At 56.3% G+C, this 15,144-nt stretch overlaps 1 protein-coding gene across 1 annotated transcript in view; it reads left to right on the forward strand.

Moving 5' to 3' along the window:
* MDGA1 (MAM domain containing glycosylphosphatidylinositol anchor 1) overlaps positions 1-14,675 on the forward strand; it is a 60,376-nt gene extending 45,701 nt beyond the window's left edge. The window contains exons 8-17 of the mRNA XM_070456514.1: positions 750-1,046; positions 2,098-2,382; positions 3,992-4,143; positions 5,204-5,381; positions 5,635-5,658; positions 6,659-6,811; positions 8,028-8,162; positions 13,045-13,175; positions 13,345-13,453; positions 14,328-14,675. Of these exons, the coding sequence (XP_070312615.1) occupies positions 750-1,046; positions 2,098-2,382; positions 3,992-4,143; positions 5,204-5,381; positions 5,635-5,658; positions 6,659-6,811; positions 8,028-8,162; positions 13,045-13,175; positions 13,345-13,453; positions 14,328-14,419 (1,556 nt within the window). The 3' untranslated portion in view covers positions 14,420-14,675. The remainder of the gene's footprint in view (positions 1-749; positions 1,047-2,097; positions 2,383-3,991; positions 4,144-5,203; positions 5,382-5,634; positions 5,659-6,658; positions 6,812-8,027; positions 8,163-13,044; positions 13,176-13,344; positions 13,454-14,327) is intronic.
* The last annotated feature ends 469 nt before the right edge of the window (positions 14,676-15,144 follow it).

The raw sequence follows: 15,144 nt of genomic DNA on the forward strand, positions 1-15,144 counted from the left end.
CATCAAGTCCTCAGAGCCCCAGGCTGCATCTCATGTTGCTATTCTGTTCTCCTTGGCATGTGCCGCCTCGTCCACAATAGCAGTGCCAGCTGCAGCCATCAGTCTGCATTCCAGCCTGCAGGAAGCAGGAAGAGAGGCACAGCCTCTCCCTTTAAAGACCCCACCCACTTGGCCAGAATTTAGTCACATGACCACAGCCAGCCATAAGGCAGTCTTCATTCTGGCTGTGTGCCCTGCAAAAGCCCAGATAGTCTATCACTTTGGAAGGAAGGGTGAAGATGCTGGGGAACAGACTACGAATCTGTGCTAACACTCCAGAAAGAGAAGATGGAAGCTTTCACTAGAGCAGGGAGGGTGGGCTGGAGAGAGGTGATTAAAGGAGAAGCTATTCAGCAGAACTATTTAAAAAGTGGAACCCCCCACCCCCTGTCCCCCAAATAAATGAATAAAAGATGGAATCCCCCAAACTTAGTAATGTTGGGGCTAGGGGATAAAAGGAATTGGCCTGGACGACTCCAGTACTCTTTCTGAATTGGGAGACCTTGAGAGGCAGAGGCCCAGGAAGTGGAGAGGGTCTGGGGGAGAGGAGTTCTACTTTGGAGAAACTGCAGGATCTGTGGGTTCTCTGGGATGGGAAAGGGAGGTTCGAGCGTGCCGGGAGGGAAGCGGACGCCCCAGAGCAGCAGTCTGGGCTGGGGTGGGATCGGAGGAAGCTCTAACCTGGCTCTTACCTCTCCCCGGCCCCGCAGTGCCGCCCACCATCAGCGTGCCCAAGGGCAGGGCCGTGGTGACTGTGCGCGAGGGCTCACCTGCTGAGCTGCAGTGCGAAGTGCGAGGCAAGCCGCGGCCGCCTGTGCTGTGGTCCCGCGTGGACAAGGAGGCCGCGTTGCTGCCGTCGGGGCTGCCCTTGGAGGAGACCTCGGATGGGAAGCTGCGGCTGGAGCGCGTGAGCCGCGACATGAGTGGGACCTACCGCTGCCAGACCGCTCGCTATAATGGCTTCAACGTGCGCTCGCGCGAGGCCCAGGTGCAGCTGAACGTCCAGTGTGAGTCCCACCGCCCCACCCAGACTACCGTCCGAGCTGTCCCTCCGGGTCTCCAGGCAGGCCTGGCCCCTCTTCACCCCTTCACCCCCACCCTCCACGTCCGACCAAACCCCTCCGCCTACTGCTGGTACCCCAACCCCTCCTTGACCCCCGTGCTGTAGGATGTGGAGGCCCATGACCCTTGCGGCATTTGCACCCCATCTTCATTCCCAGGAGCACAGTGAGCAAAGAACTGATTTTGGCAAGTGGAAATGAGAGTTTGAAGGAGGAAGGGCCTTCAAGGGAACACACTGCCTCAGTGTGATGATGAGAGTTAACCTGTGCTGTGTGCTTAGTCACTCAGTCGTGTCCGACGCTTTGCGACCCCATGGACTGTGGCCCGCCAGGCTCCTCTGCCCACAGGGATTCTCCAGGCAGGAATACTGGGGTGGGTTGCCACACCCTTCTCCAGGAGAGCTTCCCAACCCAGGGATCGAACCCAGGTCTCCTGTATTGCAGGCGAATTCTTTATTCTCCGGGCCACCAGGGAAGCCCGAGAGTTAACCTGCCTGCCATGTGTCAGGCACTGTTCTGAGTATTTTGATGAACTAACTCATCTAGTCCTTCACAGCTCTGTGTATAGATTCTATTATTCACCCATTTTTACAAATAGGGAAACTGGGTCACACAGACATTAAGAAACTTTCCTAAGATCTCACAGCTATTTAGAGGCAGAGCTGGGCTTTGAATCTAAGCCATCTTGCTCCAGGGACCATGCTCTAAACCTGACGTTGCGTTGCTTTTCATCACACGGGGTGAGGGGACCATTTGATGCACAAATAGAGGCCCTCTCTGGGAAGCTCGGCTGGAAGTTACGGCGGGGAGGAGTAGGCATCTGCAGGTCGGGAGGTGTGGCTGTTGGGTACGCTGTGTGTGTCCGCCCTGAGACCCTTCCAGGCTGGGGGGAGGGGGGGCGCGGGCATAGGAGCGAATGCGTCGCCTCCCCGAGGGGCAGCTCCTCAGACCCGACCCGGTGGGGAGAGGCCCCGCTGACCGCCGCCCCCGCCCCCAGTCCCGCCGGAGGTGGAGCCCGGCTCCCAGGACGTGCGCCAGGCGCTGGGCCGGCCGGTGCTCCTGCGCTGCTCGCTGCTTCGAGGCAGCCCCCAGCGCATCGCCTCGGCTGTGTGGCGCTTCAAGGGGCAGCTGCTGCCTCCGCCTCCTGCCGTCCCCGTCGCCGCCGAGGCCCCCGACCACTCCGAGCTACGCCTCGACGCCGTCACCCGCGAGAGCAGTGGCAGCTACGAGTGCAGCGTCTCCAACGACGTGGGCTCGGCCGCCTGCCTGTTCCAGGTCTCGGGTGAGAGTCCCGGCGGCCCCGCCCACCCGGGCCCAGCCCCCGCCCAATTACAGCCCCCGCCCAACTATAGCCCCGCCCACTCCCGGCCTGGAGCCCCTCCCCTTCCGTCCATGTGCTCCCGGTTTAGGGCCCTGCCTTGCCAGGACCCGCGCATGCCAGGTGTAGTCTCCGCGCATGCCAGGTGTAGTCTCCGCGCATGCCAGGTGTAGTCTCCGCGCAGGCCTCTCAGATCTAACCTCAGATCCTCTCGCAGCCCTTCCCACTCCACACGTCCACTCTAGGTGTAGGCCTTCCCGTTTCACGCCCCATTTAGACCTGGCCTCTGACAGCCCCACCCCTGCTCAAGCCTTCACTAGGCCTAGGCTTCGCGCCTCCAGAGCCTTTGGGTACTAGCCCTTGCCGGTTCTCACCACGCTCATGCCCAGCCTGTATGAGGCACAGGCTTCGCCCCTTCCAGCTCTCTGCTTACACTTGTTCATGCAGCAGGCAGCACGGTCTTTCCAGCTGGGTCCACAAAGTTCAGACTCACCTGCTCAAGCCCTGGGTTCCGCCCCCTCTCAGTCATCACTGTTCAAGCCCCTTTTCCTTTGTCCTTGGCCCCCGAAGCTGCAAACAGGGAATCTTTTCCTGACTGCAGGCTGTAGCTTGGGGGGAAGGGAGAAGACCCACCGTCCCCCCCCCCCCCCCACCTCAGACCCCGACATCTTCTCTGGAACATGGAGGGTGGCACTGGGCCAGCCAGCACACAGTTCCTGAACTGTCTAGAGATTCCAGCCCCTTGGCGCCCAGAAATCCCTTTCAGTCCCATGTCTTCAAGTCATTCGAGAGGGCACTCTGGGGCTGCAGCTGGGCGGAAAGGGGTGGAGGTCGTGGTGAGAGCAGAGGGTAAAGGAAAGGAGCTGATGGGATTGCCGATCCACCCCATGTCCACCTCCTGTGGGGAAAGCCAGCTCCCTGTCAGAAGCAGCGCCCCGAGGAGAGCCTGGATGTTCCTGTCCCCCATTTTACCGCACCCTGGCTCTCCCCACAATCCCTGACTGGCCTGGTATCCCTTTAGCTCTTTTCTGGATCTCCTCACTCAACAGTGGGGGCTAGGACCGCAGGTCACCGGCCGCCTCCCCAGTCCGTCCCCACCCCGCCCAACCCTGCCAGCCAGAGGCCCCTGTGACATTTCCCACCTCCTCCCCCTCTTCCCTGTTCTCCCACACTTCCCCTGTCTCCCCACCCCTTGGTCTCTGTCTCTTTTCCCTTCCTTCTGCCTCAAAATCCTTGACCCCTCTTGGTGTCTTCTCTCACATCCCTTCTCTGTCTCCCATGTTTCTCTTTTTGGGCCTTTCCTTGGCCTTTCCGCTCCATCCTCACCAACACCTCTTGGATTCCCAAACCCCCTTTCCTCCATTTGCCACCTTCCCTTCCCACCCTCATTCTCCCCAATCTCCTCTTCTCCCACCGCCTCCTCTCCTCACAATATTCCTTGTTTTTGTCTCCCCCCATCCCGCTCTCTGTTCCGCCCATCCTCTTCTGTCTCCCTCTCCCATGCCTCCTCTCTCTCTGTCTCTCCCCACCCCCCACCCATCATGGCCCCGTGCCCCGCTCCCCACCCTCTCAGCCAAAGCCTACAGCCCGGAGTTTTACTTCGACACCCCCAACCCCACCCGCAGCCACAAGCTGTCCAAGAACTACTCCTACGTGCTGCAGTGGACCCAGAGGGAGCCTGACGCTGTCGACCCCGTGCTCAACTACAGACTCAGTGTCCGCCAGGTGGGCCGAGGGGGATGGGGCCCAGGTGCAGGCTGGCCCTGGGAGTGCTTGTCAAGCCAGGGGAAGGGGTTGAAGACACATTTGGCCCTCTTATAGAAGGCTCTTCTGAGCCGGAGCCACAGTGTTCTGGACACAGCAGCAGGAGCTGGGAGGCTCTGGGGACCTATCCCCGCTGAACCCATGCTCTGCGCACAGGCCTGGGAATTAGGCAGGAGTCTGCTGGGTTCATGCGGGGGAAGGGAGCAGAGCCATTTCTGCTCACAAAACACAGAATCTGCTCTTACAGATTCTGCTTAAGAGCAGAATTCTGCTTACAGAATTCTGTAAGAGCAGATTCTGCTTAAGCTTAAAGCAGGAGCTTAAGTCTCACCCACAAGGTCTCTAGGATGCAGGGCCAGAGCCACCCTGCTGGTCTCTTGTCCAGTCTCATTCCATGTAGTTCGCCCAGCTATGGGGTCGTTGGGTGGAGGGTAAGTGTGTGACCCCAGGGCAGACCACCTAAGGTAAACATCCGTTCTGTCTTAATTTGGGGAGGCTGCATCTGTTTGGGTTCAGTTTCTTCATTTGTAAAATGGGGGTGGTTATAATATTCCCCCTGATAGGGCCATTATCTTGAGAAGTTAATAATCACATCACATTCGGAGCAGTGCTTAGCACACATTAATTGTTCAGTACTTGTTCATGTGTGTGCTCAGTTGTGTCTGACTCTTTTGCGACCCCATGGACTGTAGCCCACCAGGCTCCTCCATCCATGGGATTCTCCAGGCAAGAATACTGGAGTGGGTTGCCATTTCTTCCTCCCGACCCAGGGATCGAACATCTCTTACATCTCCTGTATTGGCAGGTGGATTCTTTACCATTGCCCCAAGACAGCCCGGGAGGGGGGACATGGAAGGGTGATTGCTCTGTTTTACAGATGAGGAAACTGAGGGCCTGGCTTCCTAGTCCTTTGCTCTTTCTGCTCCTCGATGCTGCCCCTGCAGAGTCACACCAGGGTCTGGGCAGGTGCTCAGGTGGAGGGCATGGCCTGTTGGGCATCTGGGACTCCCTGTATCTACAGTTGAATCAGCACAACGCCCTGGTGAAGGCCATCCCAGTGCGGCGTGTGGAGAAGGGGCAGCTGCTGGAGTACATCCTGACCGACCTCCGAGTGCCCCACAGCTACGAGGTCCGCCTCACGCCCTACACCACTTTTGGGGCTGGAGATATGGCCTCCCGCATCATCCACTACACGGAGCGTAGGTGGTGGTGGCGGCGGCGGCGGTGGGCTAGGTGGGCCCATCTCATGCTCAGGGGACCCCTCCATATTTCCCGCATGGTTCCTGAGCTTGGGGTTCCCCAACCTGCAGTGTCCTACTCTGTTACTGCAGGCCAGGTGCCTCTGGCCCCCAGTCCTGCTCCAGGGACCCCGTTTCCTGGTCCTAAGCCCAGGCATCCTCTGCACAGCCCCACACCTTGGTTCTGACTTGGTTTTCCTGCTTGCTTTCTCAGCCATCAGCTCTCCCAGTTTGTCAGGTGAGATACCCCTGCCTACTTCTCCTTACCGTTAGGGTCACAAAGGTTCCCCTGGCGGGGAGGAAGGGGCCCCCAAGAGATACCCAGAGAGAAAATAGTGTGGAGGCCCACCTTTGGCAGGAGAAGCAGGAGGGAGCAGGGCTGGGCTTGGAGATATTTGCATGCAGGCTTTATTCTGGGGCTTAAAGGCTTGAAGGGAGGGTGGAGTCAAGAGGACGTCTCTAACTCAGGGTCTTTGTCCTCACTTAGCACCATTCACTGTCCCCAGAAGAAAAATGGGAAGATCAGGTTAATCCACCTTCTCTGTTCCCTGGGGCAGGGGTCCTTAATCTGAGATCCATGGACTTACTGCCCCCCAAATGATCAGGGTGGGCCCATGAAACTGGAACCTGGAAGGGCCTACAAGTACTTCTTTATTTTCCCTAACTTCTCACAGAAATTTAACATCCCCTTCAATGATGCATGTAGGAATAGAGTGTAATCATTACCTGACTGACTTTGTCACCAGTGGAAATCCAGTGATTTTACATTGCCTAAAAGTTGTTGCAGCTATCTATAAACATCATTTCCATTCATTAGTATTTCAAAACTACAGTGCTCAGACCTAACACTAGATCTTGTGATTTAGTTAGATAATAGAGAAGCCCACTTACTATTATATTATGCATTTGTTTTTTTGATGACTTTATTTCAGCATAATGTGATTTCCTTTGCAACCCTATGCTTTTCATTTTATGCACCTGAATAATCTGCGATGGGGTCCTTAACTTCATTAGCCATCAGAGGGTTTGTGGCACCAAAACGGTTAAGAAGTCCTGTTCCAGGAACAGATGTGTCAGGGGCCCTGTTGCCTGGTTTCTGGAGCCTTAGGATCCTGGACCCACTACTTGGATGTTTGGGAGCTGCCTCGGGGGTGACCAGGAAGTTAAAACTGCATGAGGGAACTTGAGCAGGCTGACCCTCTTTGTCTCACTCCCTCCCCACCCTGCCCTGACTGCAGACAACACCTGCCACTTTGAAGATGAGAAGATCTGTGGCTACACCCAGGACCTGACAGACAATTTTGACTGGACCCGGCAGAATGCCCTCACCCAGAACCCCAAGCGCTCCCCCAACACTGGTCCCCCCACTGACATAAGTGGCACCCCTGAGGGTGAGGAGATGGCCTGCTGCTCGGAACGGAGAACTGCTTCAGGGAGGGGTCTAGCGCCGGGGAGCCCCAGTCTGAGGGGAGACACAGCGCTGTCCTCAGGGAGCCCCAGTCTGAGGGGAGACACAGCCCTGCCTCAGGGAGCCCAGTCTGAGGGGAGACACGGCCCCAACTCAGGGAGCCCCAGTCTGAGGGGAGACACAGCGCTGTCCTCAGGGAGCCCCAGTCTGAGGGGAGACACAGCCCTGCCTCAGGGAGCCCAGTCTGAGGGGAGACACGGCCCCAACTCAGGGAGCCCCAGTCTGAGGGAGACACAGCCCTGCCTCAGGGAGCCCCAGTCTGAGGGGAGACACAGCCCTGCCTCAGGGAGCCCAGTCTGAGGGGAGACACAGCCCCAACTCAGGGAGCCCCAGTCTGAGGGGAGACACAGCCCTGCCTCAGGGAGCCCCAGTCTGAGGGAGACACAGCACTGTCCTCAGGGAGCCCCAGTCTGAGGGGAGACACAGCCCTGCCTCAGGGAGCCCCAGTCTGAGGGAGACACAGCCCTGTCCTCAGGGAGCCCCAGTCTGAGGGGAGACACAGCGCTGTCCTCAGGGAGCCCCAGTCTGAGGGAGACACAGCCCCGCCTCAGGGAGCCCCAGTCTGAGGGGAGACACAGCCCTGCCTCAGGGAGCCCAGTCTGAGGGGAGACACAGCCCCAACTCAGGGAGCCCCAGTCTGAGGGGAGACACAGCCCTGCCTCAGGGAGCCCCAGTCTGAGGGAGACACAGCCCTGCCCTCAGGGAGCCCCAGTCTGAGGGGAGACACAGCCCTGCCTCAGGGAGCCCCAGTCTGAGGGAGACACAGCGCTGTCCTCAGGGAGCCCCAGTCTGAGGGGAGTCACGGCCCTGTCTCAGGGAGCCCAGTCTGAGGGGAGACACGGCCCCAACTCAGGGAGCCCCAGTCTGAGGGGAGACACAGCCCTACCTCAGGGAGCCCCAGGCTGAGGGGAAAGACAGCCCTGACCTGCTAGAGAATTAGGAAGAAGAGAAGCTGCCACAGAGCAAAGAACTCACAAGTACTGGCCCAGACTCCTGTGCTGTGAGGCAGGGAGGACAGATTGGGGTGGTGTGAGGCACCTGGGATTCGGATAGCTGATACAAGGGCAGAAAAGGAGTCAGGTGGAAAGAGGGCTGGGAAGGCTGAGGAGGAGAGTGTTGGCACATCACCTTCTCTGCAGGCTACTACATGTTCATTGAGACATCAAGGCCCCGGGAGCTGGGGGACCGTGCGAGGTTGGTGAGTCCCCTGTACAACGCCAGCGCCAAGTTCTACTGCGTCTCCTTCTTCTATCACATGTACGGAAAGCACATCGGTGAGTCGAAGGACCAGGGAGCCTGCCCGAGTGAGTGCTGCTGCTGGGAGGGGGCAGGCTGCCACAGCAAGCTGGGGGCTGGTCTGCCTAAGGCCTGGGCTTCCCCACTCGGCCGGATCACAGGGAGTGTGATTGTACAGAGCGTGAGCAGAATCTGGGCAAGAGGGAGGTCCAGAGAGCCAACGTGTCTGAGGTCTTGAGATGATCAAGGCTTCCCAAGTCTGCAAAGAAAATGGCTTCAGCAGGATGAGGTGGAAGTCTTAGAGGGGATGGGGAAGTCAGCTAAGAGGCTGCATGTATTGAGTGCCTGCCAGGTGACTTTCTGGATGCTCTGCATCTGTGGTCTCATTAACGCTCACAGCCACCGAGTGAGTGAGGTATCACCATATAAACCAGAGAGGTTAAGCATATGCCCAAAATCACACTGCAGCCCAATTCTGCTGACTCTGCCAAGCCCTAAACACAGGGTTGGAAAAGAGCTGTTATGTGAGCAGCGAGAGGAAGTCCTACTTCCTACACACAACCGTGAACCCAAGGAGTGTGCCCTTTGGGAAGAGACGGCTCTGGTAGGGCGTCACATTAGTCAGTGAACTTGTCAGCTCAGCCATCACTTCCAGACGTCCTGCTCTGTGCCTGGCTTCAGGTGCTTCAGAGAACAGGATGGACAGATTCCTTATCCTCTTGGCACCTCTAGTCAAGTGGGAGAGACAGATGTTAAATAACTAATTGTGCCAGCTAGAATTTAGCGACCACCATGATGTGTGTCTGCAACGGCAGGACGGGGCTCGAGACAGCTAATAACAGGGAGACTTGACTGACTGTGGGGATCTGATTATGGAAGACTGCTGAGGAAGTGACAATTTTAATTTTAATATTGTTTGTCTACATATTTACGGGAAAGGTAATGTCTTTTGCACAAGTCAGAAGGTACAAAAGGTACATAATGAGAGTCCCCCTCCCATCCCAGTCCTCCTGCCACCTAGAGTGCCTCTCCAGAGGCAACCAGGTACTAGATTTGAGGGGGGGAGGCACACTTCCAGAAATGCTTTATGTGTATAGAAGCCAGTACACATGTATCCTGTTTCCCCACATTTTATATACAGTGTCTGTGCCTTGCTTTTCCCTCAAAACTACCTCTTGACGATCATGCCTTAAGAGGTCACAGAAATCTTCACTGTTCTTGGCCACACAGCAGAGGAAGTGACTTTAACCAAGTGTAGACCTAAAGGCTCATTGTGAAGTGTCCACAGCTGGACCAATGGGTCAGGCTAAACTGATGAACTAGAATGAGGTGGGGATGGGACCTTCTGCATCCGCTGGAGTCCTCCAGGCTGTCTGCACAAGCCAGTTCACTCGTGACTGGGTGTGGACTTTGTGAGAAGCTTCCTGTGAGATAGGTGGGGGTGGGGTTGAACGGGACCATGCTGCCCAGCTAGAGTAACCAGTTCAAACCAATCCTGGTTTGCCCCAGCCTTTCCCACCTTTAGCACTAGAAGTCCCACATCCCAGGCAATCCAGGAAAGGTGGTCATTTTGTCCCCAGCTCAGGAGGAGCACGGGGGATCCAGCTGGCAAGAAGAGCATGTTGGATACAGTAAGGCCCTGGGAGATTAAGCTTTAAGAGCTGGGATGCCTGGGTGCCTGGGAGCAGAGGAAGCCCTGAGGGAGCTGTCTGTGTTCCAGAGCTTGCTAGGTGTCCCCCAGTAGGTGGGACAAACACCAATCATTGAAAATTTCTGGGAGGCAGACCTGAATTCCACCTGAAGAAGATGCTATAAGCACCGGATCTGCCCAGCAAAGGAGTCAGCTATTCTGTCCCTGGGTAGGAGGACCGTCTAGCAGGGGTGCTGTGGAGGGGACCCCTGTACCGGGTAATGTTACTCCCCTGCTCAGCCCTCTTCCCTCACTGTCTTCTTCAGGCCTCCCAAACCTGGTCCACCCCTGCCTGCTTCTCTGATCTCATTTTCTGCTGGTCTCCCGTGACTCCGCTCAGCTCAAGCACACTGATCTTGCTTTTCTTTATACATTTGAGGCAGGTTTCTTCATGCCTTACAGGCCTTTACTTGTGATGTTCCCCCTGACCTGGAATGTTCTCCCGCCTCATTCCGGTCTCCATGGAGAGGTCTCTGACAGCCCCACAGAAGACACTTCTCCATCCCTTTCCTGCATTATGTTCTTTATTGTGCTTACTGCCCAAAGAGCGTAAGCTCCAGGAGGCAGGGTTCCTTGTCTTATTCATGGATGTGTCTCTGGTGTCTAGAACAGAGCCTGCTCAATTAGGTGAATGAGTGAATGAAAGGGAGGTAATGGAGGCTGGACTTGATGACCCCTGAGGTAACTTCTAACTCTGAGATGCTATGAAAGTCCCTTTTCAGTCCTGATGACATAAAGAGGTCTTCACTGAGCATTCAGATATTGAAAGCAGATAGTAGTTTGATGGGGGCTTTCCCTCTGGAGTCAAATGAGAGAAGATGAGAATCCCAGTAACTATCACTCCGCAGAGCGGGAAGTGCTCTGGGCAAGGGGAGCTGCAGTTGAAGGTCTCAGAGTTCACAGGAAGCACAGAGGGCTCCCACCTCCCGCCTGGGAAGACTTCCTGGAGGAGGTGATGTTTCAGAGAGACCCTGAAGCACAAAAAGGACTTGGTCAGGGGAACATAGTAGGTGAGGGCATCTCAAGCAGTGGGAGCAGCTCAGGCAAAACCCAGGGTCTGCAAAGCTGGACTATGTCCAGGCTGCAGCTTGTAGCTCAGTTCAGCTCCGGAGGTGACAAAGAACATAGTGAGCAGGGCTCTGGCTGACCCTGTGAAAGGCTGTCAGGAAGAGGGGAGATCTTGGAGCTGGTGAAATGACCGGAAAGGGGGCAGAGCTTCAGTTTTAGTTTGAGCAGTGAAAGGGTGGGGTTCTCCCATTTGAGTCCTTGGGACAGGGTGGTGGAGGAGGAAGGAAAGGTTTGAAGATTGAGGCTAGACCCTGGGGGTTTGGGGATTGGGATAGGAGAAAAATCTCCAAGAAGGGGGAAGAGAAGGAGGTCCTCTTGGGGGCTGGTGCGAAGCCCAAAAGGCACTGGGGCCTGGGTCCTGCCTATGCCAGTGTGGCACCTCCTGGCCCTCTGGGTGCTGGCTGTAGTCCTCTGAGGGCTCTGTCTGCTGGCAAGGGTCCCCACTGGCCTCGGATCTTTGGTGTGTTCCTCCCCCAGGCCTGGGCCTGCTGCTGGGGAGGGGTGGGCATTTCCTGCTGTCCTGATCCCTCCTCTCCCTTCCCCTCCCACCCCACCTGGCAGCTCCAGGCACCAGCTGTCCCCAGACCTTGTGTCTCGCTGGCTCTCCTTGGCCCAAGCCAACTCCTTTGCTCTCAGGCAGGTAACATTTGGTGGCCTTCCCCCACCGGGGGTCTGTCTATCTGGTATCACAGATGGTGTGGCATTGTCTGTGGGCAGTGCCATGAAAATGCCAGGCACCAGGTGCCAACTAAGATTGATTCCCCTTCCCTCTGAGCCAGGTCTTCATGTCACAGAGGCCTTGAGATAGGCTGGCAGTGCCAGCGAAGGGGCATGCCCTTGCCTGGGTGCTCCTCCTCAAGGCTGCATCTACTCCTCCTCTTCCATCGCCTGTCAGCACCTCCACAATTCCAGGCCCCTGGGTCTGTGGGCCGAGGGGCTCAGCACCCCCTAGGTTAATACCTTCAAATTTTCACATTTTACCACAGCTATGTAGCACATACACTAATATCTTTCTTTAAGTCACCTTCTTTTTTCTTAGCTTTGTCCTAAGCATCAATATTAGAGAAGTTGTGGGTTTGAAGGGCTCACTTTATTCACCTCTTAAAACATAAGTATTAGATTTTTATTGAGGTATAATTGACATTATATTAGTTCCAGATGTACAACATAATGATTTGACATTTGTGTATATTGCAAAATAATTGCTACAATAAGTCTAGTTAATATCCATCACCAGAATTTTTTTTCCTTACGATGAGAACTTTGAAGATCTACTCTCTTGGAAACTTTCAAATATGCAGTACAGTATTAGTAACTGTAGTCAGCATTACATTACATTCCCAGGACTTATTTTATAATTGGAAGTTCAACCCTTTTTAGTTCTTCACCCATTTCACCCACCCGCCACCCTCCAAGTATTAAATTCTTAAACTTGGTTCCTGTACCTTCAGGGGACTTCCCTGGTGGTGCTAGTGGTAAAGAACCCACCTGGTAAAGAGATGTGGGTTCGATCCCTGGGTTGGGAAGATCCCCTGGAGAAGGTGATGGCAACCCACTCCAGTATTCTTGCCTGGAGAATCCCCAAAGACAGAGGAGCCTGGCAGGCTACCAGTCCATGGAGTTGCAAAGAGTCAGACATGACTGAAGCGACTCAGCACAGCATAATGACTGGTATCTGCCATTATATGGACAGAGGAATCCTTGGGGTTGCAAAGAGTCAGACACAAGGGAAGCAACTTAGCACACACTTATTTCCAGAAATCGTGGCAGTAGCATCGTCTACCACCAAGTGTGTGCACTGTGTGCTTTGGGAATCTTGCTTTGTGTTCAGACTTGGGCCCCAGTGTCCTAGGACAACTCTCCTGCCTAGAGGAGGAAGGGTGGGGGTGTGTTCCAGGGTGGGGGGAATTACTGATTAGGAAGGAAGGGAAGACATGAAAGAAACTTTGCAAATTGTCCTGATGAACGGAAGCCCTGCCGCTGTCTTCTCTCTTTCCCACGCTGAGGTTCCCTCTGGGATAACAGGGTGCTGACCAGTCTGCAGTGCGGAGAAGGTCCCATGTGGTGGGGGTAGTGCTGCGCGCCCTGGTAGGTAATAGAGGGTGGTGAATGGGGAAAGGTGAGTGGCCCCTCACTGCCGCCTCTCCTCACGCCCGACACAGGCTCCCTCAACCTCCTGGTGCGGTCCCGGAACAAAGGGGCCCTGGACACGCACGCTTGGTCCCTCAGTGGCAATAAGGGCAACGTGTGGCAGCAGGCGCATGTGCCCATCAACCCGAGCGGGCCCTTCCAGGTGAGTACCCCAGGCCCGCCTCTCCTTACAGCGCTCCCGGCCTGGGGCTGCTCCCGGGAGCTGAGGAGGAAAGCATGCAGGGATGGGGGGACCTTCCTGGGAGACGGAGGGTAAAGGCTGGGAGCAGAACCTCCCTCAGCATGCTCCCTGCTCTCTGATCCCACCCCAGATTATTTTTGAGGGTGTCCGAGGCTCAGGCTACCTGGGGGATATCGCCATAGATGACGTCACCCTGAAGAAGGGGGAGTGTCCCAGGAAGCAGATGGATCCCAATAAAGGTGCAGGGCAGAAAGTGGGTGGGGGGTGCCTGTGTTAGGGGAGGTGTTGTTGGGGTCAAGATTGGGGTTCCGAGTGGCGGGGTGATGGGGTGCATGTGTTGGTAGCTGTGGAAACAGGTGCCGGTGTGTTGGGTACTCACCTCGGGCCCCACCCTGGCTCAGGCTGTGGGCTGCATGGGCAATGAGACGACCAGACCCTCCGGTGAGCTAAGTTTACAGTAGCAGTGTCTGTGTCTGGGAATATCTGTGTGTGTGTGTGTGTCCAAGTGTGAAACCTGTACCCCTTCCCACATTGGGGGCCAGGTGTTTGCGATAATATCAGCTGGAGGTTACCAAGAAATTACCACATACCAGGCAAGGTATAGACGCCTGTATAGGTATGGTCTCATTCATTCCTCACCACAGTCCTCCGGAGTGGCTCTTCTTCCACTCATTTTATTTTTATTTTATTTTTACTTTATTTATTTTTATCATTCCCCATTTTCTTTTCTTTTTTTTTTTTTTTTTGGCCACACCACAAGGCATGTGGGATCCCTAGTTTCCCAACCAGGGATCGAAACCCTGCCTCCTGCAGTGGAAGCGTGGTGTCTGACCCTGCTGGGTGACCAGGAAAGTTCCCTATTAGACTCATTTTATAGATGAGGAAGATGAGGTCCCTGAGGTCGAATGAGTTGCTCTGTGTCTTCCTTAGTGAGCCACAGGCCAGGATTTGGACCCCACAGGCAGAGTTAACCCCCACCTCACGTCTTGCAAGTGTGTCTGTGTGCACAGAGTGGGGGCAGAGGAACGACCCTCGCATGGCCCGCCTGCCCCTCCCTGGCCCTGCTGAGCTGACCGGAGCCCTGGCCTGTGTCCCTTCTCTCTCCCGTCACAGTGGTGGTGATGCCGGGCAGTGCAGCCCCCCGCCAGCCCCTCCCGCAGCTCTGGGGGCCTGTGGCCGCCTTCCTCCTGGCGTTGCAGAGATGATGAGAGCTGCGTGGCGCCCCCACCCCGCCCCCCCGGCACACCAAAGTGTCCGCATCGTACCAAAGACTGACCCCACGCCAGCCGGGGTGCCCAGGGGCAGGGCCGCCCTCCAGGGAGGGGGCCGGCGCCGGCCGCGAGGAGCAGAGAACAAGGACAAAGACCCAGCACTGAGACCCCGGAGACGGTTGTTCGACACACGCACACACCCACACTCACACACACACACAGATCTATTAAAGCACAAGTTTCTATCCAACCTGCCAGCACCTTCTTTACTGCAGAGACAGGGGACTCGCCTGAATGGCATCCACCACCCCAGGGACCTTGGCGCCACATGGTCCTTGTCGGGGCTGCAGCCGCGGCGTGTTTCTGCCCTTCCCCTGGCCCCGACTCAAGGCTCAGCTCAGCCCAGTGGCTTCCTTCCCCAGCAGGAGCCAGAAGGGAAGCGGGCATAGGAGCTCTGCCCTGGGCGGGACTCTGGGACTCCTTGGGACGGAGGAGCCTGGGATCGAGGGGCCACGAGGAACTCTGTGAGCTGTGTGGATGACACGCGAGGCAAGGCACTAGCTGCACAGAACTCGGTTCCCAGAGTGAAGGCCAGACGCCGGAGAGCCCAGGTCACCCCCAGCGCCTGGCCCACTCACTCCTGGGGTGTCCTATCTGTGCCCCCCTCCCCCGCCACCACCGCTGTGCCCCCTTTAAAGGGAGCCAGTGCAGGGTCTTGG

The sequence above is a fragment of the Odocoileus virginianus genome, chromosome 27, assembly GCF_023699985.2.
Source record: "Odocoileus virginianus isolate 20LAN1187 ecotype Illinois chromosome 27, Ovbor_1.2, whole genome shotgun sequence".
Taxonomy (NCBI): Eukaryota; Metazoa; Chordata; class Mammalia; order Artiodactyla; family Cervidae; genus Odocoileus; species Odocoileus virginianus.